Source organism: Antechinus flavipes, chromosome 2 (genome assembly GCF_016432865.1).
Source record: "Antechinus flavipes isolate AdamAnt ecotype Samford, QLD, Australia chromosome 2, AdamAnt_v2, whole genome shotgun sequence".
NCBI lineage: Eukaryota > Metazoa > Chordata > Mammalia > Dasyuromorphia > Dasyuridae > Antechinus > Antechinus flavipes.
The window spans coordinates 438,582,225-438,608,477 of record NC_067399.1 but is presented as its reverse complement, the minus strand read 5'-3'; the positions used below and the strand labels follow the sequence as shown (position 1 = coordinate 438,608,477).

Genomic DNA, 26,253 nt, shown 5'->3' with positions numbered 1-26,253 from the left:
TGACTTCAAGTACAAGACTTAAGAGAATCATAGACTAAATAATTGCAAAGAGAAATCATAAAGGATTCAGTAAGGTTAAACCATTTATATTCCTATATAGAAAGATGATATTTGTAACTCCTAAAAACTATCTCATTAGACAAAAAGCATAACTATGAGTCAATTATGTTGGAATGATCTCCCTCTCTTCAAAAAAAGTGAAAGAGAAAGGAATGTATAAGAAGGAACAGAAAATAGAATGGGGAAATTTTTCTCATAAAAAGAGGAATGCAAGGAAAAGCTTTTACATTGTAGGGTGAAAAGAAGAGTGTGTGGGGGTGTTGTGGGGAATGAGTAATTCTTCTATACCAAGTTTGATTTAGAACTTTAACTCAATACAGTAAAAGGAAAAGAAAGAGATAAGAAGATACTGGAAGGGAAAATGAAAAAAGGGAAGGTAGATTATGGAAGGCAATGGACAACAGACCTTGAAGAATGAACAGGAGAAAGAGAAGGATAAACAAGAAAATAGGTTGGCGAGAAATACATGGTAATTATGTGAATGTGAATGGGATGAGGCTCACCCATAAAACAGTTAACATGAGATAAATTAGAAAACAGAATCCAACAGTATGTTTACAAGAAACATACTTTGAAACAGACAGACACACATAAACTTCAAATAAAGAGTTGGAACACAATCTATTTTTGAATAAGCTAAAGCAACAAGGCAAGGGGTAGTAATTATAACCTCAGACAATGAAAAAGCAAAATCAAACAATTAAAAGGGATAATTTTAAAAAGCTACATTTTGCTAAAAGGTAACACATATATGATTATAATAGCATGTTATTGAGTCATAAGAAATGATGACCAGCATGATTTCAGGAAAACCTGAAACGAAAATTGATAGAGGCTAAAAGTGAGCAAACCAGCACACGGTACACAGTAACAGTAATAAAAAACTTAGCTATTCTCAGCAATAAATGAGCAAAGATAATTCCAAAGGATTCAAAATGCTATCTCACTTCCAAAGAAAGAACTGATGGTATCTAAATAAAGAGCAAAGCTTACCATTTCTCTTTCTTTTTTTGCTTTGTTCAAGTCTTTCCATCCACAAAATAAAAAGGAAATATTTGTAATAATTGCACATGTATAATCTATAATCAAATTGCTTACCATCTCAGAGGGGAGGAAGAAAGGAGGATAGAATTTAAAACTTAAAGCTTAATGAATGTTAAAAATTATTTTTACAGGTAAGTGGGGGAAAATATTTAAAAATGGAAAAGGCACCACAATGAAATAATATCAAAAAAAATTACAGGGGGGCAGCTAGGTGGCACAGTGGATAGAGCACCAACCCTGAGGTCAGAAGGACCAGAGTTCAAATCTGCTCTCAGATGTTTAACATGTTCTAGCTGTGTGATCCTGGGCAAGTCACTTAACCAATTGCCTTAGCAAAAAATAAAATAAAATTACAGGATAAAAGGCCTCATTCTCAAATAGTGAACCGACTTAAATTTATAAAAATAAGGGTTCATTCCCCAACTGATAAATAAATCAAAGGATATAAACAGGTAGGTAGCTTCCACAAAAAGAAATCAAAACTATCAAAGAGCATGATAAAATGCTCTAAAGTCACTGATGATTAGAGAAATGAAATGACAAATGCTGAAGGAGTGAGGGAAAATAGATACACTAATAAAATATTGGCGGAATGATGAAGTAGTCTATTCTAGAGAACAATTTAGGACTATGCTCAAAGGGCTATAAAACTGCCCCTACTCTTTGACTCAACGATATCACTGTACTCCAAAGAGATCAAAGAAATAGGAAAAGGTTTTATTTGTACAAAAATATTACAGTTCTTTTTGTAGGGGTAAGGAAATTAAAATTGAGGGGATGCTCATCTATTAGAAAATGGTTTAACAGCCTGAGTTCAAATCCAGCCTCAGACATTTACTAGTTGTGTGATCCTGGACAAGTCACTTAATCCTATTTGCTTCAGTTTACTCATTTGTAAAAATGAGTTGGAGAAGGAAATGGCAAACCACTCCAGTATCATTGCCAAGAACACCCCAAATGGAGTAACAGAGTCAGATGTGACTGAACAACGATCGTATTTTTATATAAATAAATGGTCATTTTAAGCAGCTCAGACTACATTGTACTTAACATTCCTAGGATTTTTTGTTCCTCAGACAATGTGTTGTTTTCCTGTATTTAGAAAATATATATTTTCATATCATTAATAGATTTTTTTTATTGCCAAGTGGTATTACCAAGTGGTATTTTAATACCATTAACTAATATATTTTAATGTTTAATACTTCAATTTTTATGTCTAACACTATTAAAAATATATCTACAAACAAAACAAAAAAAAAAAAAAAAGAAAATGGTTTAACAAGTTGTGGCATATGATTGTGATGGAGTATTACTGTGCTATAAAAAATGAAGAGGATGTTAGTTTCAGAAAAGTATACCAAAACCTATAGTAATTGATGCAAAGTAAAGAAGAACTAGGAGGGTCACGGTGTACAGTAATAGCAATGTTGTAATGATGATCTGTGAAATGATGAATTGTGAAAGATTTTGGCTACTCTTCTAATGCAAGACAATTCTTCATGATGAAAAAATGATCTCTGTTCTAGAAAGAGAACTGATGAACTCGAGTGCAAATTAAAAGTATATTTTCTCATATTTTTAATTGCCTTCCCCCAATATGGCTAATTTGTAAATGTGTTTTGCATAATTTCATATCCATAACTTTTATCATTTTCCTTGCCTTTTTAGTGAATAGGGAAGAGGTAAGAGGGAAAGAATTTGGAACGCTAAATTTTTAAAAATGTTAAAAATAAATTTATTAGAAGAGATAATCATATTCTTTGACCCAAAATCCACTTCTGGGTACACGACAGTGTTTCAGTATTACATAAAAAACAACAGGAACATTGCTAAAAGATTTTCATACAACTCCTACTTCCATCCCACCAATCCGAGATTTTAATGGTGGTCTAACTTCCCAGTGAAGAAACTCTCCAGCAATCTACAGAATGACACGGCAACTATCTTATTCCTCTCTTCTCACCTCCTCCATATCCCATCCCCTGCTAAATCCAAACCACATTTCTTGTATATGCCCCCTTCTCTCCACTGATACTCCCCTGGGAGAAGACTTCATCACTTCCTGCTTGGACTATAAAGCGCACTGGTGAGCCAAGTATCTCCCCATTCAGCTGTCAAATTAATCTTTCTAAAGTGAAAATCTGACCATGTCACCTCCCCAAATTCAATTAACTCCAGTGGCTTCCTATCACTTCCAAGATCAACCATAAAACGCTCTGTTAGGTTTAGCCCTTCATAACCCGACCCAGCCTGCTACCTCCTCACTGATGTCCTTACATCTTGCTCCCCTCCCCAGGATTCACTCAGCACAGTGCTTGGCAGACTGCAGCAGCTCAACAATAAGCGCTTAGGCTGCCGAACTCGCCCCCACTTCGGTCACACAGCCTAGGCGTCAGAGGTGATAGAGAAAGCCAAATTTCTCTCATCACATCCCCCCGCCACTCTGCTTCAATGTTTGTGAGTCCAGAGGAGAACTGGTCCAGTCAAATACATTAACGTAACAAAACACTGGAAAAGGAATAAGAGGAATACAAGGAAACCTGCAAAGATGTTTATGAAGTAATGCAAGACAGAAAAAAGCAGCGCCAAGGGAATGGCGGCGGGGGCGGAGCACAGTTCGCTCGGAGAAGGAAGGCTTTGAAAGGCAGGGGCGCTGCTGCTGCGGAGGCTGCTGGTGCTGCTGCGCCGCAGAGGCCCCTCCCCTCACTGCCCTCCCTCCCGCGGCCGAGGATCCCGCGGCGCTCCCCGGGACAGTAGCTCGGCCCAAAGAGCCGCTACGCAGCGCTGCGCTGCCACCGCCGCCACGGGGTCCTCCCGTATCCCAGCAGCCAGCGCAGCCCCAGTCGGTGACAAAGGACTGGGGGGGAAGCGTCGTAGTCCCCGCGCTCGCAGGGGGTGGGACCGAGCCCGAGGAGCCGCGTTCGGTCCGTCGTCTAGGAAGACTGGAAAAATGCTTTGGGGTTTTTAACTGAATCGGAGAAGGGAATCGCGAGTGGCGGCGAGCCGCGGGAGGGCGGCGGCGGCCCGGAGGCTCCGCGCCAATGCAGCAGCCACCACGGCAGCTCGAGTTAGGGGAAGGCAATCTTCCCGTGTTCGTGTTTCCAACGGAGCTTATCTTTTATGCAGACGACCAGTCCACCCACAAGCAGGTGCTGACTCTGTATAATCCCTACGAGTTTGCCTTGAAGTTCAAAGTGCTGTGCACCACCCCCAACAAGTACGTGGTTGTGGACGCCGCGGGTGCAGTGAAGCCTCAGTGCTGCGTGGACATCGTCATTCGTCATAGAGATGTCCGGCCCTGTCACTATGATGTAATAGACAAATTCCGTCTACAAGTTTCCGAACAAAGCCAGAGGAAGGCTTTAGGACGCAAAGAGATTATTGCGACCCTTCTGCCGTCGGCCAAGGAGCAACGAAAGGAAGAAGAGGAAAAAAGGATAAAGGAACACTTAGCAGAAAGTGTGTTTTTTGAGCAGATGCTGTCTCAAACGGAAAACAGGGCTGTTTCATCTGGACCTAGTTTATTAACTGTCTTCCTGGGAATAGTGTGCATTGCAGCTCTTATGCTTCCCACACTGGGAGAAGTGGAATCTCTAGTGCCTCACTACTTTCATTTAAGTGTGAATCAAAAATTAGTAGCTGCTTATGTTTTAGGTCTTATCACTATGGTTATTCTTAGAATATGAGCAAGGACTGAAATTTGCAGAAATCATTTCAACTTCACATCATCATGAATGTGGACTGCCTTTTATTCCCTCTTGACTCCATGCTACAGAAAAATATGGGTGATTTGAAATATTTGCAAATGTGTAATATATGTATATATCTTTAACTGACGTATAACTATTTGAAGGATGCCAGCAACTTGTGCTCATGTTACAGATAGTTATAATCGTTTGTTGAATGAATCCTATAAAATTATCTGAGAAAAATTTTATAATTGTTGGGGGGAACTAAAATAACATTTGCTTTAAAAAAAAGTGAGAATAAGCTAGGAACCATGAATGGTGCTGCAAAGAAGAAAATTTAGCCTTAATGTTGGGAAATATTTCTTTAAAATTAGGGCTGTCCAAAAGTGGAAAGGGTTATTGCTCTCAAGGCTGGATGACCATTTGCTTAATAAATTAAGTGAAGGCAGTTTTTTTTTGTATAGGTTGACCATTAAGGTCCTTGAAACTTTGAGATAATGTAGTAGTTTTGGTGGTAACTTAAAGAGAGGAAATGCTGTGATAGTTAACATTAAAATTTAACTTAAATGTAAATTGTTATTAAGCAAGTATGGTTGTTGTACTGGTGTTTAATGTTAAGTTTCTAACACGGCAGTTTTTTAAGCAACACTGGGAATTAGGGAGAAGCAAAAAGCACTCTTTTTGATTTTCATTTCAGGTATGGAAAAAGTACTGGGGGAAAACAGAAAAAGCACTGAGCTAGGCTTCAAGAACCAGAGTTCCAAGTCCTGACTCAGTCACTACCTCAATCTGTGACTATAGTAGGCAAGTGATTTCCCCTCTGAATTTCAATTTCTTTACCGGTAAAAGAGGAAATTGGAGTAAATTTCTGAGATGACTCCTAGTTCTAAAGTTCTATGATTTTAATGTTCAAAGCAATAAAATGTGAGTAAATAAGGTGCTCTGATGGATCTGTCTTGTTAATGTGGGTGTCCCCCTTCAGTGATTCAGATTGCAACCAAAATATGCTTTATTCTCTGCAGCTCTTTATGTACTCCTATAAATCCTTCATTTGGGGGTCCATTTAATATTCGAGAAGAAGTCTTTTACATCTTTTGTGGATACCAAGAGTATGTGGATTGTTCCTTAGTTACGTGGCTTTTTGCTCATCTGAAAATTTCCTCATTTTCCTCATCTGTAAATTAAAAGGACTGCAATAGATCTAGACTTCTGAGAGTCCTTCAAGTACTAAATCTATGATTCTTCTTATAAAGCTAATCTTTATATCGGTGGTGTCAAGCTCAAGTAGATACCATCCTTGTAGGCCACATACTGACTAAGAAAATCATGAACTAACAATACCTATCTTTTATTATATATTTATTTTGTTAGGTATTTCCCAATTACATTTTAATCTAATTTGTGCTATATAGAGGAGCTTGACACTTCTACTTTATACCACTTCTCTGGTGCAGTTCTATATAGGTAATACACTGCAACCTAAGCATTTCCACCACACAGTTCCTTTCTGACTTGCAAACAGAGAGTCTCACTTAAAGTGAAAAAAAACATGGAACTATATCATAAAATATGGATAGACTTAGTGATTAAGTGGATTTCATTTATGAGTTTTTAAAATTATATCTGATGTATGAGAATTGGAGGTAATGATATATTAAAATGATAACCACTCTTGATCACCACAAACCTTATTGAAAGTGTATATACACATCTTACTTTTCTTCCCAAGCACTTAAGAACAAAGACATTTTTAAGGATCTTTCAGAAACACTAAAAGGCAAAGGAATAAAAATACAATAATCAGCATATATCTAAAATCAAGTCTTGTAATTGAGAAACACTACAATCTTTCCAATAAAATCAACTGACTTTCACCAATTATTTCATATAATTCTACTAGAATAAGCAATAATAAAAAAGGGCATTTAAAAAATTACTATTTGGAAAAGATACTGCTTACTTTTAAGTAAGGATGTCCAAGGTAACTAAAAAATTGAAAACAATAACTTTAGTAAATTAGTACACATTTCTAAAGTATCAGTCTTTTTCTGCATATTACAAACAAAACCAGCAGGAGACAGGAAAGAAAACATTCAAAATAACTAACAAATGGAGTCCACTAATAATAACACAACCAAGACTTAGTGAATATACCCTTACTCTCAATGAAAAATAAAGGAAAATAATTAGTAATATTAATAGTTCCTACTTGGGCCATGGTAGTTTTGGCTTTTTAAAACGATGATACTGCCTAAATAATTTATAGATTTAGTGTCACTTCAATCAAATTATCAGGTTTTATTTTTTTAAAATAGACTAAAATAAAATTCATCTAGAAAAACAATTTGGCCAATAATCTCAGGAAGAAAAAATGAAAGTAAAAGTGAAAAAGATCTATCATTATGAGATCCTATGCTATATTTTAAAGTAGTAATCAAAACTATTTTGGTATTGGCTTAAAAAGAGTTGGTAGATTAGGTAACCAAAATCCCAAAGAGCCATAGAACATAGTATTGCATTGGATTAAATCCAAATTCATCAAATACAAGGTCTCTCTATTCAATCAAAACTAGTAAGAAAATTTGCAAAGCTGCCTGGCAAATTAGTTTTACACCTATATTTTATACCACATACCATAACGCACAATAAATTCCAAATGGATATAACCTAAACATAAAATTACAATCTAAAAAAAGAAATTAAAGGAAAAGGAAATTCTTAACAGGGATAGAAGTGATCACAAAAAAACAAAAAATACCTCAGGACAATTTTAATGACATAAAATTGAAAAGCTTTTTAACACACAAAATCAATGCAGCCAGAATTAGAAGAGAAGCAGTTACAGAGACTGGGAGAAGGGAACCTATATAATTCATGTCTTGCAAAGCTTTGGTAAGATATTTTGTAGAGCAAATTTCTTACTCTTGAGGTTTTAAAATATTTTGCTGTCTTTCAATATCACTGATTCCCTTCCTGGTAATCCTATGTATTTTATGTTATGCATTTAAAAACTTGATTCTGAGAAGGGATTTAAATAGGCTTTACCAGACTACCAAAGGAGTTCAAGACATAAAACTCCTGCTGCTATATTGTAAAAATCTTATAAAAGTTTCCCCCCCCAAAAAATGTCATTTTAAAATGAAACTACTTGGTAAGAGCTTTAAAAACAACTCTTAAATAATCCTTACTGTCATTGCAACCAGTTAATTAAAAAGGACCATCATGACAAGACAACCTAGAATCGAATGTCCTCTGCTACTTATAGCAAACGACCAAATTTATGTAATCCTAGGTTTACGGAAAAGTACTATTATCTATGACAGACAGCCAGTTCTTACCCATACAGTCCAGTATGTTTGGAGAGATGGGAGAGAATTAAAAAATGAAGAAAACTGATGATACACAGCAGTGGCACTGAAAATATTGTTTTTTCAATGAGAGGAATATTTTCAATCTGAATTTATTCTAAATTAAGCTTAGAATTACTAATTAAATATTTAAAATATACTATTTAAAATAGCCCTGCCTTCTTCATTTTGATGATATAAAGAGTAGAACTCAGAAATATTTATTTGTTCAAGGGTAGCTAGGTACTAGTACCTTAGGATCATACCTTCTAACCTCACCATTTTTTGTACTCCACTGCATTGTTAGTCTTATGTTTCAAATGCAGGTCGGGACATTGCCTACTATACATTTATCTTTATATAGCAAAATAACTCAAAAACAGGTATTTAAACAAAGTAGTAAAAAAAAAAAAAAAGAGAGAGAAAGAGAGAGAAAGAACTAGTGTCTTCACTGATGATTTTTAAGACATGCTTTTTTTTTAAATATGGGGATTCATGCCTATGAGTAAATGACAATTTAGATTTGAGAAAAGCCACTTAACTGTTACACTGTTCATATCTCTGACCACGCAATCCCACTTCTGGGCATTTATCCTAAGGAAATCAACAATAAAAAGAAATAGTTTCTATATTAAAAAAGTATTCACAGTAGCATTCTTTGTGGTAGCAAATAACTGGAAACAAAATGTGTAATTATAAACTAGGTAACAGCTAAACAAACTGGGATGTGTAATGTGTAATGCAATATTACTGTACCAAAAGAAATGAGGAATTGAGAATAAATTTTAAAAGCCATAAAGTAATCCAGAATAAAGGAAACAAAAGTATTAGAACATACATAGTGACTCTAATAATTTAAGGGCAAAATAAAAAGCAGGGGTGCTCTCTAATGAATCATCTGAATCCTGGGAAACTAACATAAAACACATCTCCCTCCTCCCAAGAGAAAAGAGGCATCTGGACATAGAATTCAGAATACGCTATCATACATAATTGATTATTTGGCTTTGTATAATCTCTCCCATATGTTGAAAAAAATTAGTGACAGAGTATGTGGTATTAAAACAAAAAGCGCCAATAACATTAAATAAGTAAAGAGCCAATATAACCCCCCCCCCAAAAAAAAAAAACCTTTGGGAAAATGGGGTATTCAGGAAAGAATTTTCTAAGACTTAACACAAGTTGAACCTTGAACCAAAATTAAGAGTTCCAGAGATGACAAAACAAATACACGCCAATCTCAGAGTAGGAGAACAACTAGGGAGGATTCTGATTATTAAGTTAGCCAGTTTGGCCAGAATGTAGTGTGTGTGTGAAGAATAATATGAATTCAGAAAAGAAAAGTATGTTGTATTAAATTCTAGGATTTAGGAGAATACATTTTAACTCAGGGGCAATAAGGAATCACAGAGGATTTTTTTGAGCCAACAAATCCCAAATTTTAGTTAGTACACTGTCTCATAAGGCACAGGTTATCAGCATGAGAGAATCAACAGAGCATTGACAAAATTGGTCAGAAATCAAAGCCTGATTCCCTGGCTCGCTATTTTCTTTTTCGCACCCTGTAACAGCCCTGCCATTCCCATTATCCTTCAAAGATCACAGATCATTAAAAGAAATTCAGCATCAGTTGAGAACATTTGAAGAGGAGAAATGTCTTATAATAGTCACAAAACTGGTAGATTTAGCAGCAAATGGATGATCTGAGGCTGGAAATCCCAGGAATTCTGTTTTCCAGAGGACAAGGCTACCTTTTTAGGAGATCAAAAAAAGACTCTTCCATCCCACCCAGGAGAAAAAAATTCTATCCATAAAAATTGCAACCACAAAGAACAAATAAAGCACAAAATGTAAAGATTTGTTTCCAAGATATATAGAGAACTGACTCAAATGTATAAGAATAAGAACCATTCCCCTACTAACAAATGGTCAAAAGAAAAAAACAGATAGTGAAGTGGAAAAGCACCCCAAATGGGACCAAATGGGAGAAACATAATCTTGAATCTTTGTAGTTAGAAGTTTATTACTAGTTCTTCACTCCTTAATGCAAATGATATTTTTAACAACCCAGATGGGTTGTTATGTGCTGTCCTGAAAAACCCGAGACCTTGACAACCTGATAAGCTTAAAGAAATACTGTTGTCTGGGAATGACACCCTTAGAGTGATAACTTTTTGCCTCCTATTTAGAATAGAAATTCCTTTTATTATGACAAATGTATCAAGAAACATTTTGATGTCTCTCTCTTCTTTCTATAAAATATGTGTCCCTGAGACCACTCACTCGCTGACTCCCTTGTTCGGGTGGGGTTCAGTCGCTAGCTAACAATAAACACTCTTAAATTTTCATTATTTTGTCTGCCCTATGTTTTCTCTCACCTGGATACTTCAGTAGTTTCCTAAGAAATAAACCCAAGCTATAAGCAACCATTAAAAAAAAAAAAAAAAAAAAAAAAAGCTCTAAATGATTAACATTTAAAGAAATGCAAATTAAAGCAATTCAGAGATTCTACCTTATATCAGAAGGACAAAATTAACAAAATAGGAAAATGACAAATCTGTACTAAAGGAAAATAAAGACATTAATACACTATTGATAAGTATCTTAAACTGGCATAAGCTATCTTGAAAAGCAGTTTGTTACCCTGCCCCAAAAGTCACTAAACTGAGCATGGGCATATAAAGGACCCCGCCTCCAAAGGAAAAGTATAAAAATATTTATAGCAGCTTTTTTTGTAGTAGCAGAGAAGTAGGAACTAGGAAGGAGGGTGTGCATCAATTGGGGAATGGCAGAACAAACTGTGGCATATGAATGTAATAGAATACTATTATGTTTCCAGAAATGATGAAGAATATAGTTTCAGAGAAACCTGTAAAGTCTTGAGTGAACTGATGCTGAGTGAAGTGAGCAGAACCAGGAGAACAATTTATACAATGACATTATTATTGTAAAGAAATCCAAATCTGAGAGATTTAAGAACTTAATGGAAGGACCAACTAAGATTCCAAGGGACTCATGATGAAACATACTTATTTTCAACAGAGATTTTATGGGTTCAGCTTTCAGAAGGAGACATTTTGGGGATATGATCAATGTGGAAATCTGTCTAGACTGATTTGTAACAAGGGGTTTTCTTTTTCTGTCTTCCCTTCCCCTCACAGTTAGGGGGAAGGGAGATTAGTAGAGAAAATAGATTTTTATTCATTGAAAAAAATCCTTAAAACCATTCTCAAAACTTAATTGGTCCAAATATCCACCTCCAAAGAGTGAACTGATGAACTCTGAATGAGGACTGAAACACTTTTTAAAACTTTCTTTGAAATTTTTTAAGGTCTGTTTTCTTTTGCCACATGTCTACTAGAAATATGTTTTGCATGACTTTTACGTGTATAATAGATATAAAACTGCTTATCCTTTTCAAGAAGGGGCAAGGAAGTGTAGGAAGGAAAGAATTTGGAACTCAAAATCTTAAAAAAATGTTAGTATTTTTTTTTTTTTTACATATAGTTGGGAACTGTTTAATGAAATAAATTAAAAATACATTGAAAAATTTTTTATTTGATCCAGAGAGATAAGGCTCTACCCAATGGGTATAACTTCCTAATGACCTAAGAACAAAATCCATCACATAGAATCAGAAGCTCTGCAAATCACTATTGTTCAGAGAAATGCACATTAAGACAACTCTGAGATACCACTACACACCTGTCAGATTGGCTAAGATGAAAAAATAATGATGACTGTTGGAGGGGATGCAGGAAAACAGGGACACTGATGCATTGTTGGTGGAGTTGTGAACGAATCCAACCATTCTGGAGAGTAATCTGGAATTATGCCCCAAAAGTTATCAAACTGTGCATACCCTTTGATCCAGCAGTGTTACTTCTGGGCTTATATCCCAAAGAAATACTAAAGAAGGGAAAGGGACCTGTATGTGCCAAAATGTTTGTGGCAGCCCTATTTGTAGTGGCTAGAAACTGGAAATTGAATGGATGCCCATCAATTGGAGAATGGCTGGGTAAATTGTGGTATACGAATGTTATGGAATATTATTGTTCTGTAAGAAATGACCAGCAGGATGAACACAGAGAGGCTTGGAGAGACTTACATGAACTGATGCTAAGTGAAATGAGCAGAATCAGGAGATCATTATACACTTCAGCAACGACAGTGTATGAGGATGTATTCTGATGGAAGTGGATTTCTTTGACAAAGAGACCTAACTCAATTTCAATTGATAAATGATGGGCAGAAGCAGCTACATCCAAAGAAAGAACACTGGGAAATGAAAGTGAACTCTTTGCATTTTTATTTTTCTTCCCGGGTTATTTTTACCTTCTGAATCCAATTCTCCCTGTGCAATGAGAGAACTATTCGGTTCTGCAAACATGTATTGTATCTAGGATATATTATAACATATCTAACATATATAGGATTGCTTGCCATCTAGGGGAGGGGATGGAGGGAGGGGAAAAATCGGAACAGAAGTGAGTGCAAGGGATAATGTTTTTAAAAAATTACCCTGGCATGGATTCTGTCAATATAAAGTTATTATAAAATAAAATATATAATTAAAAAAAATCAGAAGCTCTCTCAAGATTGATCAATGAAACAGCACGATCAACACTGGGCAAGTAAGTTCCAATCAACTAAAATGATGCTATACCTTTATTGAATATCCTTTTTCACCCTATCATTTAGTAAATCTTTTAAATATTTTTTTGAAAATCAAATAAAAAAATAATTTAAAATTGACAAATTAGACTTGAGATTTAAGAGAGAAACCAGCTAAAAAGGAAGGTAAGACTGGTATCTTCTGGTTTTAGCTCCCCATAAGCCCTGTGAAAGATATTTTGCCCCTCTCTACAGAGGGAAAAAAATACTTCTTGACATTATACCACAAGAAAGCATTTTAAACTGTGTGAATTGGGACTAAACATGATATATTTACACTAGAATTGTGCCATATGAATTGCATTTTCTAGAAGTTAGGTGTAGGTCCCACTTTTGTCTCTATCACTGACTCACTAAGACACCTGAATGTTTCCTACACTTTCTGCCTCTTCTGTGATGATCTGTAATGTCCCCTTTGTCTCTGATTCTTTAATTTCAATAATAATCCAAGGGTGTCTTGAGAGAAGCTAAAATAACCAAATTTTAAAAAACCAAATAGACCACCTGGACATCATCAAAGAAAAAGACAACTCTGTATAGTAAAAAGAGCATTGGATTTGTGTTACATTCCAGCTATGTCACATCTTAGCAGCTTTGTGACCCTTAGCCAAGTTATTTAAATCTCTAAGCCTCAGTTCTTTCAACTGCAAAATGGGGATAATAGTGTGTTGCTTACTTCACAGGGCTGCTGTGAGATTAAAAAGGAGGTAACCTAAGTAAAGCACTCTGCAACTGTTAAGTGTTATATAAACATGAATTCTATTTTTGTACTGCAGTGTGGAGAGCAATGCACTAAGAAATGGGAAAACTGAGCAAAAACTCACTATGTGACTTCAAAGAAGTCACTTCAATTCTCTAGGACTTGATCTCATCTGTAAAATGATTTTGGATTAAATGATTCCTACCTTATGTTCTCTTCCAGCTCTGATCCTCTATGATACTACTTTATTCTGATAAAATTTTTAATCACTGGATCCTGGCCCCTCTAACTGTGGATGTTCCTCAAGGTTCTATCCTGAGCCTTCTTTGCCTCTCCCTTCATATTCTTTTGATAACAGTTCCCATGGGTTTAACTATCATCTCCTTGCAGATAATTCTCATATCTATACATCCAGCCCAGATCTGTCCTCTGAACTTCATTCCCACATCACCAACGGCCTAGTGGTCATTTCATACTGATGTCCGGGAAAAATTTTAAAATTATAAGTTCTAAAACTGAACATGCTTTCTTTCCTTCCAAACCCTTCCTATTCCTGGCAAAGGCACTACTATTCTTTCACTGTCTCAAGTTCATAACCTCAGCATTATCCAAAACCCATTTCTCCCTAATCCCTATATCTAAATATGGCCATCTCCATTTTTTACAGCACCTTTTACCTTATTTTTTCCCTCCAATCCCAGTTACCCTCTTACTTCAGGTTTCATCACCTCATCCAGATTATTCCAATAACCTCTTTATTAATCTCTCTGCTTCATCTCCTCCCATTCCAGTTGATAGTCTATACTGCTGCTGAAGGAATTTTCCCTAAGGATAAATATTAGCATATATCTTCTCAACTCAACCATGTCTAGTGGCTTTCTATTGCTTTTAGGACAAAAATATAAACTACTCTATTTAGCTTTTCATAAACTGTCTTTCCAGCCTCACTGGCTACTGTTCCCTTTCCTTTGGCCTTCCCTGCTCCACTCACTAATATCCCATCTCCTTTGCATCAGACATCCTCCACACCTCACGCACAGCTCTTCCATCCCATCCCCTTACTTTTGACTCCAAGAGTCCTCTCTTCCTCTAAGATGCATCCCAGACCCTGTTTTTTTTCTTTTTTCCTTTTTAAAAAAATTTTATTTTATTTTCAAAACACTCACCTTTGCAAAACTTTGTGTCCAAATTTTTCTCCCTTCCCTGGACAACAAGCAATCCAATATAGGTTTAACATGCCAGGCAGTTTTTCTACAAGTTATTGTTCCCAATTACCCCAATTGCCAGCGCCTTCCTTTGCAAACTAAAACACAATATAGTTTTAAAATACAAAATAATTAAATACAATAAACAATTTTGCAAGTACCAGATTGTTTCTTTCTTAGAACTTATACTCCCTGGGTTCTGTCAATAAAAAGTTTAAAAAAAAAAAAAAAAAAAAAAAAAAGAACTTATATTCCCTGGAACAAAGTAGGCCTCTGACTGACGGGATAATTCAGACATTTTTATCCCTATTTTCCAGATGAGGAAACTGAGGTTAATTAATTGAGTCAGTGTATTCATGGGCATCCATCTAGTAATGTCAGAAGCAGAATTTGAATCTTGTGCTCTCCTAACTCCAAGTCCAATCCTCTAACTATACCATGCTTACTCTCATAAGTGTATCCAGGATAAGTGCCACAAAATAACAATAGACCCTAGAGACCTGGAGAGAAAAAAAGAAGAGGCAATAGGGCTAAAATTGTTGAATACAGCAAAAACCTAAATCTAGTATTTAACAATTCTATTGCAATTCAGACAAATTAAATGGCCACTGTTACTAGATCTCCCAAAATAGAGATGTGAGGAAATACTATCTCCACTTTTTACAAGAAATGAGGATATAATACAAGATTCTTTTGAATTTTTTTGTTCATGCCTTGTATAAACCTAAATTTTCCCCATATTCATCTTCCTCCCTCCCTCCATATAGGCACACAACAAAAAATGCCTTTTTAAAATCATATTTTTTATTTTCAAAATGTATTTATTTAAAACTTAAATGCAAAATTTTAAAAAATAGAAAAAAAACTGTCATGTGCCTAGAACACATCAGGGAGGAGTCAAAACATGTAACAATATATTTCCATTTCAAGAAAATATGAATATTCATAATTGTCCATTATTTTTTTGCTTCCATATATATTTTTTGTTCTCAGTGTTGCTCTTTTTACTTTATATTTTGTTACTTTTCCTTCTCATCCCCCTCCACCTTTCCCAATATTTACATATACCACCCCCCACAAATACACATATATCTAAAACAATATTAATATGGCACACATTCACACATACACATCTAAAACAATATTAATATGGCAGGCATAAATTTTTCTCAAGTGAATATTTTTAAAATATGACTTTAAGATTAATGATTATTATCCCTACTTATTTTTTCTAATAAATTCTACTCCCGATCATTGTTACTGTGTTTGTGTATATCTTATTCCCTAACCCTGCTAATTTCCACTAATTTCCAAGGCATTAATTTGCCTTGATATTACCTAATTTCCTTATCACAAATACCCCACACTTTTATGGATTCCTCCTGATCTTACCCTTTTTCCTTCCTTCCCCATTTATCCCATTCTCATTAATCTACACCCCTCGTCTCACTCCCCTAACTCTAAACATCCTACAAAGGATATTTTTTAAAAGAAAGGATCAATAAAATTGAGTAATCTAAAATTCTTAAATGGTCCCATCAGAATATGTATTATCTTCTTGAATCAACTTTTATAGGAAAGATCAAAAAAGAATTAATATAGTTTTTATATCAACTTTGTCCAATTTCAAGGTTCTAGCCATTCCCAAGTCCCCATAAAAAAGACCAGAAATAAGCATTAATCTGATCACTTTCCAGATAAGCCATCTGTGGCACTGACACAGAAATTTACTTGCTCATGAGGTCACCCAGTGAGTCTATAATAATGCTGGAACAGGATTCTGGTGATTCTAATTTTCACCTATCACTCTTCCCACCATGCCATTCTATCCCTAACTACAGTTTGCTGGTACAATTTTAAGAGAAACAAAAGCTCAAAATAGCAGCCTTGTACTGCCTGCTCCTTTCTTTCCTTGTCACCTGGCATATTCTCAAAGCAATCTTTCTTTTACTTTCAAAATATCCTGGAAAGACCAAGGTTTGTCAGGAAGCTACCACCATCAATGCTAGAGCTCTTAAGAAGAAGAGAGGCATTTTGATAGACTGGGGAACTCAAAATGACTCTATCTTCTTATGGAATATAAATTCTACATCCATGCATCAATGTGGATATAATTTTAACCTAGTGCAAATCATAACTGCTCCTCATCACCTGAGACACTTAAAGATGTTTTCTCAAAAATGTTCTATAGATGACCCCTCTTCTCATCGTTTTAATATCTTGAGGATTATGGCTGTCCAACCAATGCCCCTGACTGAACAAATGATTTAATTTCAAAGGGATCTTTTCTTACTATATGACTGATTAACTTCTTTTTCTGATATAAATTTACACACATATATGTATAAAGACATAAATATATAGATACACATATCAATGTCTTTTACAGCATTTCTCAATGAGCACAAATCATTGCTAATAATGTACTTATGCGTACGCACATATTTTCCCCTAGCCCTTCATTGCCTAACATTGATGATTTTAAGACTCCAGCATGCCACAATTTACAGATACATCACATTACTAAAAGAAGACTGTATATTGTTAAAGAGAGAAATTTTAACTGCAGTGGGCAGTTTGGGATCATTAATAGCCCTGCTAAAATGTCTAAATGTAATCCAACCCAAAATCCAGATCACTGCCTATCTGCTATCCAAGCAATATGCAACTCCACCAATTTTGGTTTTTTTAGTAAGAATGATTTTATAAGAATCTTTTTTGCCCTTCTGTGAAATTCACTACAGAGGTTCTGCACTGTTCCAGGATTAAATAGCAGGTATAATGTTATCTGTAAACAAACTATTTGGAGAGCCTTATTAATTTTTTTCCTTTTATTTGTATTGAGCATAATAATAACTTCCTTACACTAAGGAAGCATACTGTGAAAAATAACAAAACAAAGGGAACTACTTTGAGGAATAAAAGGGAGTGAGGGGAGGCACAAAAAATTCATATTTTAAAAGTCAAAATATAAAACCTGATAGCTTTAAGTTTGTCCACATTCCTAAAAGACTGAATTTGCTCATGTGTGGAACCAAAATTTACATGAAATTTTTACAGAAACTGGGTAATGCTCTGTCAGATATATATGTGCAAGACTGAAGTATTGAAGATATCACTGTTAAATCTCTCCAGTTAATATACTAAAATACAGGCTTGATTACAGTTAAGTCTTCTGATAATGGCTTGCTCCAATGCCCTAGACACTGAAGAAAGTTTCCTGCATATTTTCTCTCCAAAGTTTAATACAGAAGCCTGAAAGAGGATCCTGTTCCTCTCCCAATCTGTCTACCTCACAGAAATATTCACTTTCACTGCTTTATATTGTTTACTGCTGGGCTTTTGTTCATCAGGACTGGCTTCTACTCAGCTTCCAGAAGAAATTGGTTCCTCTCATTTACCAACAATGAAAAAGCCATATTTAAACAACAGATTCAATTGTGCCAGAAAGGATGCCTTGCATTATCAAAGGAGCTCCACAGTCCTTCACAGTCTCTCCTGTGGCAATTAATTCAGCCCTAGCTTTTGACTAAGTTGACAGAAAGAAAAAGGGCTTAGAGCATTACATAACTATGGCAGCTCTCATCTTTTACAATTAACAAAGATGCTAGCATAATGAAGAATGTGTGGGGCTGGAAGTAAAAAGCCCCATATTCTGGTACAGTGCTTCTACAATCTAGCAGATCACTTCTCTCTAGGCCTCTGTCACTTCATTGAAGAGTAGTGAAGAGCATCTTCATTGAAGATGCTCCGATTTCCCAAGAATCCATCACGGTCTCAGGAACTCTATGACTATGTAGTGTATACTGGCTATTTACTGAAGTGAAAGTATCCCAATAAATATCTGGTTAAAAGTTATCCTAAAGTAGTGATTCCCAACCTTTTGGAAGATGCTATATCCTATTAATATTAATGTTGAATCTCCTGATACATGCCATAAAGTATTATTAGTTATTATCTTTTATTTAAGATTACTGTGATAATTTTTTTTCAGTGCAACGTTAAAGAGAACTGGAGATTTTCTGGGAGACTGAAAAAAACCAGAATAGGTAAACTCTGCTGCAAGTTCTTAATCAAATCAGTTACCCTATATTTATGAAGGTTAACCTAAACAGTTCCTTTTCTTAAGGATATAGTGCAGCTCACATATATTGTAACTAGGATATACTATAATATATTTAATATGTATAAGACTGCTTGCCATCTAGGAAAGCGGGTGGAGGAAGGGAAGGGAAAATTCAGAACAGAAATGAATGCAAGGGATAATGTTGTAAAAAATTACCCATGCATGTGTACTGTCAATAAAAAGTTATAATAATTTTTAAAAATGAATTACAAATAGAATATATGTTATATTTTATAATGCCTCTAAAGCACATCTTACTCTGTAGAGAATATTCCATTGTTTAATGTCTGGTTGTCAAATTTATGAACAATTGCTTTTTAGTTATTCTTTATGATAATCAATATAATTTTTTTATCCTTGGTAGGTGTTGAATAAACATTTGCTGACAGAAAAAAAAAGGATATAGTGTGGCTAAGCCTGATGAGGGGCCAGGGAAAGCAATTCCTATCATAGTTTAAAATCGATTGATTACATAAGGGATCATACAACATTCACTTAAAATTCAGGGTTCTGGTGTTTTTCTTGCTTTTGTTGTTTTTAAGTTGAAATGAATCTTAGAAATCCAACCCCCTCATTTTTACAAATGGGTAAACTAGAGGAACACATGGCCTTTCTGGCCTATAAACTGAAGCAGATTTTAGAATAGAAATGCAATGACCTTAAACAAATTGGTAATCACTTCTCCTGAAATATATATTGAGCTTTTCTACTTCTGCAACTGACCTCCCCCTACTCTACTTGCAGCCATCTCTTGCTGAGGGCCTTCCCTGATGCCCAGCTATATTACTCTTGCCATTCTTCAAAATCTTAGGGCACTATGTGCCTTTCTTAGCACTTTCATATTGTACTTTGCACATTTTTATTTGTGTAACTCTTATTTCCCCTATAATAATAGCCAATGAAAACCAGCATTTTTATAATGCTTTAGTTTACAAATATTCTTTCATATATGTTTATAACAACCCTATTATGAGATAAGTACTATCATTATACTCAGAGTTAGTAGAGCAGAAAAATGGAAGCAGGCAATGGTTAAGTGACTTGCCTGTGTCACACAGTTAATAAGTGGTCTGAGGTAAAATCTGAATTCAGGTCTTCTTGACAGTGAATCTGGTTTAGTCATCCCTTGCAATGTCTACAGTAACAAGAACCTTCAGGTCTGTTTTAAGCAATTCTGCTGATTGACAGACAACTCATTTGACCTGTTTAAGTCTGCCTGCCTACATGTGCCTCCTCTCCTTCCTCCCCTTCTTTCCTTACTTCACCCCTTCCCTCTTTTTTTTTTTTTAAGGTCTCCCCATTTCACCCAGACTAGAAGTGCAGGAGCTACTCATGGGTCCAATCCAACTACTAACTGGCATGGGAAATGTTTCATTTCCAACCTGGGCCCCTTAGCTAACATAGTGGCTCTCTGCTCCTGGGGCTCAGGTGAATCCTAATGTTAAATTTACCATGGACACCAGATGGGTATAGACTACCCTAGCTTAGAACCTTTGAGCTCAAGAGATCTGCCAGTCTGAGCCTAAACTTCCCTGTTATTTTGGATTACAGGCATGTGCTGCCATACACAGCAAAGGCCTCAGACTGACTCTCTCTCCTCAAAATGACACCTCAGTCAGGATTAAGATCCCTTGTCTCTTTTAAAATGCATCCTGATTCATGTGCTAATATATAAAGTGATATGAACTTCACATGTGTCCATATTTTTCTTAGACTATTACAATCACTTTAAGGGGAAAAGAAAAGCAAGATTTCCTACCACTAAGGACCACCATGACAGAAATGGAATCCCATAATGGAAGCTTCATACAAATCTTCATCATGTGGTTAAGTCACTTAAGTGTATATTTCTCACAAATAGGGAATTATAGATGTTTAGAGAACCTCGGTAGACCTCTAGTCCAACCTACACCTGAAAAAAATACACTACAACATATCTAAAAGGGAATCACTACCTCCCAAAATAGCCCACACTATTTATGGATACCCCTAATTTTTATGAAGTTTTTCCCTAACATCAAGTCTAAATTTAAGTATTTACAATTCCCACCCACTGCTTCTGTCAGTTGCCTTCAAAAATAACACATCTAATTCCTCTTCTACATGAAAACACTTCAAATATCTGAAGGCAACAACTATATGTCCTCTAACTCCTCTTCAGGACAAACATTCCTAGCTCTTTTCCATCTATTCTCAAGTGATACAAACTCAAAGTCTTTCTCCATCCTGGCTACCCATTTCTCTATACTCACATTCTTACTACATCACCCCCAGAACAAAACAAAAGGCTCTAGATGTTGTCTGACAAGAACACAGAACTATGGATTATAGAATCTAAATTCCTTGAGAGCAAACATGGGATTCGGCTTTTTTTTTTTTTTTTTAATGCATTGCCCAACATATGATATTTTAAAATCCTTGTTTTTATCACCTTCCTTATCCTGTATACCAATAAGGTCAAATTCAAGTAGAAACAAGGCCATTAAAACATACATAAGACTTCCTACGGCCAAATGTTGACTTAGAAAACCACACAATTATATACTTTTTTATTATCACATCAATACATTATAATCAGATAGAATCTCCATTTTAAACTGGTGTAGCCATCAACATCTCAATTATAAGCTATGACTCTTTATAATCAAACCTAAATTTGCTTTGGCTTTTTTTACTGCCATTATACAGCTGATTCATATTGAACGTGAAGTCCACTAAAATTTTTAAGTTTTTAAAAATTTAATTACAATTTCCAAATTTTTTTTATTTTTAAAATTATGCACTGGCAGTCTGCCAGGGCTATGTATGATTTTATTTTGAAATGCCTCTGCAAAGGACTTGGACTCAAATCCCATCTCTGACACTTACCATGCTTGTATGCTCTTGGGTGAATCATAATTTCCATGAGTTTTCTCATCTGCAAAATTGGACTAGAAGACCACTCAGGTCCCTTGCAGCTAAAGATCCAAGATTCTTTTTAAACAAATAGCTATCTAGCCATGTCTTACCATTTGTCACATATTAACACAATTTTAAAATTTGGAAGACTTTATAGTTATCCTTAGTATATTTAATCTTATTCGAATCCTAAGTTCTATCCTGTTAGAATCTTTTCAGATCCTAGCTCTTATTATCCAAAGTATAAATTATCCCACCTGACTATGTGTCATCTAAAAATATGAGAAACATGCCAAATATGCTTTTATCCAAGTCATTAATAAAAAATGTTTAAACAGCACAAGGCCACGCACAGGTCTCTGGAGCATTTCCCAGGAGCCTACGTGGCAGGCTAACATGAAAACATTGACAACCACTCTGGGTCAAACCATTCAACCACTCATACCCAGCAAACTGGCAAAAATGCAAATAGTCTGTGCTAAAAGGGCTGTGGCAAGACAAGCATTAGTGGAACTATAGTTTAATCACTGTGGAAAACATTTAGGAATTATGAGGGAAAAGTCACTAAAACGCTTATACTCTTTTGACTCACAGGATCTTAATATTAGTCATGTAGATCAAGGTACACAGAAAAAGATCTTGCCTATATCAAAATATTTGTAAGCAAAACTGTTGTCAGCTGCAATGAAACAAAGTGAGTGCCCTTCAACATGCGAATAGCTAAACAAAGTATGTTACATAAATATAATAAAAATTTTTTTTAAGGAATAGCAACCAGGAGGAATTCAGAGGAACATGTCTTATAAGAAAAGATTTAAAATGAAGCCAGCAGAATCAGAAAACAAAACATACAATGACCACAATGGTGTAAATGGAAAGAATGATAACATGAAACTACATATTGTATTATTATAACAGTCATGATTGAGCCCGAGAAGAAATGAAAAAATTCATCTTTCATTGGAGGTTATGTGTATAGAATGCTTCATAAGTTTTTAAAATGTTGTCAACATAGTAGTTGATTTTGCTAAACTTTTTGTGTTGCTTTTGTGTTTTTAAAATATTTGTTACAAGGGAAAGCTGGTTTTGTGAAGGGAAGAGTAGGCTTGGAAATGAATGTAATGGGAGGGGAGGACATCATTAAAACAATTTGTTTCAAATGTTTGAAAGATGTAAGGCAGGAGTGAGAGAAAAGAGGTTTGTGATCAAAAACTGTTTCCAGAAAATAAACAGGTAATTTAGGGAGAGTTTCTGAGAATAGGATACAAGAGGAGCTTAATCACTCAGTAGACTGGAGGGCTGCCTTAGAGTGGTCAGGCCTAAGGAAAAGATCCTGCTTCCTCAGTAACTATAAGAAATAAGACATTTATCTCGGACTGAAAGTACCAGAGTATATTGATCAACTTGAGAATGAAACAGAACAGCAATCTGTTCAAAACCAGACTGACTAAATGAGCTGAATAAGGGCTGTTTGAGTAATAAAAAGTCTGTAACATACTTTCATCAACCTGTATTCCGGGAATACAGTTCCTCAAACTGTTGCAAAATCCCTTTGCATTCTCTAACCAAGTTAGTAAGTATATTTTGCTAAAAAGGTATTAGAGAAAGGTAACTAGAAAAAAGTAATGACAAAATTTATGTTTTTTATAATGCTTTAAGATTTTACAAAGCACCTCATGACAAGAAGTCTGATAGATAGGCAATAATACCCAGGACTCAAATGAATGTGCGAGCTCCTAAATTTGAATGTTCCCTCTGATGATGGCAGATGCTTATCCAACCATTCTTCCTAATCTGTATAATCTGTTCATCTCCTTTCATGAGATGGCAAGGAAGGCCCATCCCAGGTGACAGTGGATTTCTTCCATTCCTATTAACAAGAGGATACTAATGGAGCTTTCTGGTGGCTCTTGCGCCTTTGCCACATCTCCAAGCTATCTCCATTTCCATGACGTTTTTTCTTCCTATTTTTCAAAACTCTTCATTGATTATATGTTGCAGCCTATTCATATCCTTTCCTTTTCTGGGTTAACTTCATTTTTAGTTCTTCAAGAAATTATTATAGCCCTTGTCTCACAGCCAAAATAGCAACACCAATAAAAGGCCGCTATTAGGAGGAACTTGGGTTCATTAAAAATTCCTGAGGCAGGCAAGCAGGAAGCATTTATTAAGTGCTTGTAGAATTCTAGCTACTATGCTATGTATTGAAGATAAAATAAAATGTAAACAAAAAGATTGATCCTGGCTCTCTTAAAGAGCTTATATTCTAATGGAATAAGACAACACATAAAAAGGAGATAAAGTACAGGGGTGTGAGAAGATGCTCATGCAAGAAGCACAGCAGCAATGTGGATAGACAAAAGTAGATTTAGGAGGGGAATGAAGGACTGCCACTTTGGATCCCTTCCCAAGTAGGAAAAAAGCCAGAGGTGTGTTCCAGGGTGTGAAGAAAAAAGGAATTGAGGGAATTTCCAGCATAAGGAGCCATCTGAGACATGGAGAGAAAATCTAAAGGGCCCTCCCTAAGAGGAACTCGATAAAGGGGGTGGAGGTATTGTTGGAGGTATAGAGAACTGTTTCAGGATAAGAAAGTCCTAGGCTCAACTCATCCAAGCACATTCTCCATCCCAGATTTACATATTAATGGATCAGTACTCCATTCTGCATCCTTTGGTCCTTTCCTGTGTTATGGGCAGGATAAACTACTGTTGAGCTTAGTTAATTATGTTCTAAACACACCTTTTCTCTTTCACTCCCCTGGTATCTGACTCAGAGAAATTCTGTAAAACCACCCATTTATTTCAAATTTTCAAATTACATGACAGCTTTTCAAATTACATGTCACTTCCAGCACAGATCATCTCTATTTACATTTTATCTAATCCAGTAAGCTATTCCCCTATTTGCTTTCTAGAGTTTCCATTCCTCTCTCCTCTATTAGCATGTAAATGACAATAATGATACTTTGCCCATAGTGATGAAAACAGGTTATTATAAACATCTTTGAAAACCTTTTCCACTTTTTGCTAAGTCTTCTATTCTTTCCATTTTCATCCATAAATGACTTTTAGATAACTTTAATTAGCTCATTCTCTTGCCAACCTTTAAGCCAGTTTTATCATTCACTGTTTTATTCTACTTTTTGAATAATATTGTTGATAATCATTCATCTTTCTACTTTATAAGATTTTACAAAAGAGGTCATATTCTAATCTGGTGATGCCTTTGGCTTCCTGTTCTCTGGCAAGTTTAGCAAAGTGTTTGCTGATTAAGTTATTTTCTGGGTTCCTTTGGTCTCATTGTGGCAATTAACCTAATTTTTAATATAAAATTATTATAATCAGTGTTTGATGTTATTTCTGTTATTTTTCATGATCAATTCCTTATTTAAATAGCTCAGTACAGAGTTATTTTATTTGAATACCAAAGCTTTCTTTCATTTTTTTTTCCTACAGTCATCCCTTAAACATTTGTAGGCTTTTACATTTGGGTGTGATTATTTAGGTTGGCCATTAATAATTAAATGGGAATTTTTGAAAATTTGTAGCATAATACGTAAAATGTAGATGATGCACATATGAAAAGAAAACTTAAAAATTTAATAAGTCTTAAATGATAAATACTATATATTATAATCTACTTTATTATTTACTACCCTAAATATACTACATATGTTCACTATAAACAATTAAATTTTGTTAAAAGTTTTAGTGTGCTCAATTACTAACTATGCACTCTCTTTGGGAACATCCCCTTTTTTGTCTCTCTACCATTCAACCTCACTGACATAATTTTTCTCCCACAGTGATCTCAATATCTTATATCCTTTACTTGGAAGGAAATCTTTGAAGCAGTTGCTGCAGCTACACCAGCAGCAATACAAACTGTACTAATCAATTTCCCACAGAAATTGCAAGTTTCTAAATAGATGTTTTACTTATTTTTTTATGCTAAATAAATATGATCAGAACTATCAAAAATATAGGTTTAGGGTGGGGGCCTAAAGTAATTCTGGGTTTTTCACAATCGGGGAAGTCCTCTACCTGTAACCCCTAAAAATGTTCTGAGACTACTGTAGTCATTCATTAATTTTGATCTTTGGAAAATTTGGTAGTCTGAATATGTACAGACATCTGATTGAGGGGCAATTCTCACATCACTAAATTTTTTTGACAGTTAATATTAAAGAATAATCCAAATTACTAATAAGATAAATGGAAATCAAAAAAAAAAAAAAAACACCTCTAAGATTCTACATTAAACCCAGTAATTTGGCAAAAATGACAAAAGATGGTCATAGTCGATATTGAAAGGGTTATAGAAAGCCAGGCACACTAATGAGATTTGTAGTAGAAGTTATGAATCTGTATAACCATTTTGGAAAGAAATTTGAAATTATGCAAATAAAATTACTAAAATATTTATACCTGGTATATGAATATAATGGAAGATTTTTCTATAAGAAATGTTGAGTAGGCTGATTTCAGAAAAGCCTGAAAAGATTTAT

The 26,253-nt window shown here is 35.2% G+C and overlaps 2 protein-coding genes across 2 annotated transcripts in view; one reads left to right on the top strand and one right to left on the bottom strand.

The window, feature by feature from the left end:
- Positions 1-26,253, bottom strand: part of CHMP4B (charged multivesicular body protein 4B) — a 68,714-nt gene that overhangs the window by 32,932 nt on the left and 9,529 nt on the right. The window lies entirely within an intron of this gene.
- On the top strand, positions 2,977-5,732 carry LOC127550330 (motile sperm domain-containing protein 1-like). Its single transcript, XM_051979141.1, has one exon. It carries the CDS (start codon positions 4,149-4,151, stop codon positions 4,791-4,793), a length of 645 nt encoding a protein of 214 aa, XP_051835101.1. The 5' UTR covers positions 2,977-4,148; the 3' UTR covers positions 4,794-5,732.

What these genes read in the sequence shown, in the direction of transcription:
- LOC127550330 (XM_051979141.1), top strand. Translation starts at nt 4,149, where the DNA reads ATGCAGCAGCCACCACGGCAGCTCGAGTTAGGGGAAGGCAATCTTCCC.